This window comes from Camellia sinensis, chromosome 12 (genome assembly GCF_055761805.1).
Source record: "Camellia sinensis isolate YWXY chromosome 12, ASM5576180v1, whole genome shotgun sequence".
Taxonomy (NCBI): domain Eukaryota; kingdom Viridiplantae; phylum Streptophyta; class Magnoliopsida; order Ericales; family Theaceae; genus Camellia; species Camellia sinensis.
Window position 1 is genome coordinate 154,013,665 of NC_138972.1, and position 4,308 is coordinate 154,017,972.

The following is a 4,308-nucleotide window of genomic DNA, read 5'->3' on the forward strand; positions in this document are numbered from 1 at the left end:
TTTTAAAGCCCACTTGAGGGTGGCAAAACCTGCATTTTAGCCTACTTGCGAGTAGCAAACCATTTTCAAAACAAACATGAAATGTTTTGTTCCAATTTAGGCTATTTGGTCTATACTTGTTTGCTGTGCGCATAACATAGTAATTCTAGGCTAACAATTGGTTTAAGAACACATAAAGTTTTCAAAAACGGATATCACGGTTAGTAGAGGCCGGTCTTTGAACCGGGCGAAAGGGGGTGCTCATAGCTGACCTTCCCCGATCGTACCCAAGCTCCCGAGCCGAGACAACTCCGGTGATGACGGACACGTGGCCTTCGGCACCGAGTCAGGGTTTCCTAAATTCTCCCATTTTAAAATATTTAGGTGGCGACTCTGTATCTGGTAAAGCAGTCCATGTTTGGCACTACTTTTTCAACAAAATCTGTTTTCTCAAACGATTTGCCAGATTTGGACTCTTTGGTTCAGATTAAGAACCGTGACACAAATCGAGTCCGAACTGTAGCACGAGGCCTCCCCGGGCGCTGTCTACAGACGCATACTCGGTTTTGAAATTTAAGCACAGAATCCGTCAAAGTGAACCCCAGTTTCGGTTTTGTCTCCATTTCATCACGTATCTTCTTTAGAGCTCCATCTTCCATTTGGCGTAATTTAATATCTTCAAGTAATGTCGGTTGGGCCATCATTGTTGCCACTGTTGCTTCTTGACCATGTATCATCAAGTCGACTCCCATCTTATTCAGCTCACTTATCAACTCCTTTTTTTCTGTCAATAGATTTGCCAAATTTCCCACATTTTTCGACTAAGTGCGTCTGCCACCGTGTTGGCTTTACCAGGATGATAGTGGATCTGCAAATCATAATCCCTAATAAGCTCCAACCACCGCCGCTGGCGCATATTTAACTCTTTTTGGGTAAAAAGGTATTTGAGACTTTTATGGTCGGTATAAATGTCGCAAGTAGTCCCATACAGATAATGCCGCCAAATCTTTAAAGCAAAAACTACTGCGGCTAGCTCAAGGTCATGCGTGGGATAATTCTTCTCATGAAGTTTAAGCTGTCGAGAGGCATAAGCGATAACTCTTCCGTTTTGCATAAGCACACAACCAAGTCCCTTATGTGAAGCATCACTGTAAATCACAAATCCCTCAGTACCAGATGGTAGTGCAAGGACCGGAGCTGTAGTTAACTTCATTTTTAATTCTTGGAAAGTAGATTCCCGCGATTCTGACCATTCAAATGCAACTCCCTTTTTAGTCAACTGTGTGAGTGGTACAGCAATTTTGGAAAAATCCTGAACAAATCTCCTATAATATCCGGCTAACCCCATAAAACTACACACTTCAGTCACATTAGTCGGAGTCGGCCAGTTCACAATCGCCTCAATCTTGTTTGGATCAACAAAGACTCCTTCCTTAGTTATAACATGCCCCAAAAATGCCACTTCACGTAGCCAGAATTCACACTTCTTTAGCTTTGCGTACAACTTCTTTTCTCGAAGGGTTTAAAGAATTGAACGAAGATGATTCTCGTGAGCTTCTACATTCTCTGAGTAAATGAGGATATCGTCAATAAAGACCACTACAAACTCATCTAGATAAGGTTTGAAGACACGGTTCATCAGATCCATAAATGCTGCTGGTGCGTTAGTAACTCCAAAGGGCATAACTAGAAATTCATAATGACCGTATCGGGTTCGGAAAGCTGTCTTCTCAACATCATCAGCTTTAACTTTCAATTGGTGGTATCCGGACCGTAAATCAATCTTGGAAAAGACCTGTACCCCTTGTAATTGATCAAATAAATCGTCGATCCGCGGTAATGGGTACTTATTCTTGATTGCTACTTTATTAAGCTCCCGGTAGTCTATGTATAATCGGAGTGTTCCATCTTTCTTTTTCACAAATAGGACTGGTGCACCCCACGAAGAAACACTCGGGCAGATAAACCCCTTATCCAGTAGGTCTTGCAACTGAATCTTCAATTCCCTCATTTCAGCTAGTGCCATTCGATACGGGGTTTTAGAAATGGGTTGGATTCCCGGTAGCACATCAATCGTGAACTCGATTTCACGGTCCACTAATTCTCCTGGCAATTCTTCCGGAAAGACGTTCGGAAAGTCACAGACAACTGGGATCGCATCAGTATTCTCATTCATTATTGGCCCTTCCAAAACACTACATAAGTACCCCTTACACCCTTTCTGAATTAATTTACAAGCCCTTGCTGCAGAAATCACATACGGTGGAGAAGTTACTCCCCGTCCTTGAAAAGTAGATTCTGATTGCCCCAAAGGGTGGAATTTGATTTGCTTTGTCAAACAGTCTATAGTGGCACTATATTCACCTAACCAATCCATTCCCAGAATAATATCAAAAGAAGTCATATCAAGTGGTAATAGATTAGCATATATACGGATATCCCCAATGAGAAGTTCACAAGCAGAATAGACAGAAGTACAGATCATGGAATTTCCCATAGGTGAAGATACGCACAACACATAAGTCAATTCTTCTTCAGGTTTATCAAGTTTTTTCGCAAATAATTTTGACACAAAGGAACAGGTAGAGCCAGAATCAAATAAGACGTAAGCAGAATGACCATGAACCACAAATGTACCTGACACCACTATTGTTGCATTCTGTACATCTCCCGGAACCAACACAAATGCCCTGCCTTGCCTCGTAGTGTCCTTATTGTTAGCAGGCTTAGCAGCTGACTTGGCATTAGGAGCCGGTGTGGACCCTGCAAAACTTGTGGCGGCCTTATTACCAGTTTGTTGATTCTTTTGCGGACAGTCTTTTATCAAATGACCCGTTTTGCCACATCGAAAGCACGCTCCAGACAATCGGTGACAAATCCCACGATGCCTCCATCCACATTCTGGACACACAGGAGCTGAATTTTGAGGAGAAGTAGTGGTGCTGGAGGTCCCTGAATTTTGCTTCTTATTTGGTGGAGTAGTTGACCCCTTGAACCATTGGTTGTTCTGCCTCTTTCCTTTCCATTCAGAAATTCGAGTCTGAGCAGCAATATTCCCTTCTGCTATAACAGCCCTTTCTAACACATCAACGTAGGTAGGCAACTTCAACACATTAACTCGGTCTAGAATAGTACCCCGCAATCCTCCTTCGAATTTCCGCGCCTTCTTATATTTCATATCTACCATGTGAGGTGCAAACCGGGCTAGCTCTGCGAATTGAGCTTCATATTCGGCAACAATTTTGTTTCCTTGTCTCAATGTTTCGAATTCGGTCACCTTATTATCTCGCATACTCTGGGGAAAATATTTATCATAAAACAGCGCCAAGAACCTGTCCCATGTCAACCCCTGGTGCATTGTTCTTGTAAGCATCCACCACCTCCGTGCTTCATCTTCAAGAGTGAAAGCAGCAAGTTGCACCTTTTGAACTTCAGTACAAAGGAAAACTTTGAACAATTTTTCTATCCCTAACACCCATGCCTCAGCCTTCATTGGTTCAATTCCTCCTTTAAACAATGGTGGTTTCATCTTTTTAAACTCCTTTGTAAGTGTAATAGTACGGTCCTCAGCGTGAATATCTTGCACTACAGGTGGGGGTACTGGTGGTGGGGGTGGCGGCTGTGGCTGTTGTTGTTGTTGTTGTTGTCGTCATAGAGTTTTCGCCATTTCCATAATCATTCTTTCCATCCTGTCCAACTATGCTAAGGTAGCATCTTCCTCGTCTTCGGTCCTTGTTCTCACCATAGTCTACAAAACAACCAATTACAATATATACAAAAGACTACAATAGACATTGATCATCATCATTAGCGTTAGCAGAAAACATTTAACGTTGCTATCACTCTTCCTTTACTACATGATGCCTACATCTTTCTAGACATCCTAAAGCTCAATGGATCCGTGTGTGAGATAGTAACTCGTGCTCTGATACCACTTGTCACGCCCCAAACTTGCCCCTAAAATTTCGGGCATGACCTACTAAGAAACAGACACTTACCCTGCTATATATAATATCTGGGGCCTGAACGGAAGCGTTAATATAATAGAATAACATGCAGACACATCCATTGAGCCACTACAAATATGCCAGGATCACGACTCACAAATAGACGTATAGGGAACATACATCTAAAATAAGGTACATACATACGTTTACGTTTACAAGTTTAGCCCAGAAATTGGGCACGTACAAAACATTAGATACAATCAACTTTGGCCAACAAAATATTAGTACAAAATGACAAGGTCTAGCAAAACTACATTAGCATGCAAAGGGCTTCTCCAAGTGCCTGGTTGTCCTTAGGTTGACAAAAGATAGATGATATCGA

General features: G+C 42.2%; 1 protein-coding gene across 1 annotated transcript; it reads right to left on the reverse strand.

Annotated features, from left to right (window-relative positions):
- Positions 1–1,501: 1,501 nt before the first annotated feature.
- LOC114318583 (uncharacterized) lies at positions 1,502–3,508 on the reverse strand. Its single transcript, XM_028265498.2, has 2 exons — positions 1,684–3,508; positions 1,502–1,590 (listed from the first exon to the last, which is right to left on the reverse strand). Exons 1-2 carry the CDS (start codon positions 3,506–3,508, stop codon positions 1,502–1,504), a joined length of 1,914 nt encoding a protein of 637 aa, XP_028121299.2.
- Between the last annotated feature and the right edge of the window lie 800 nt (positions 3,509–4,308).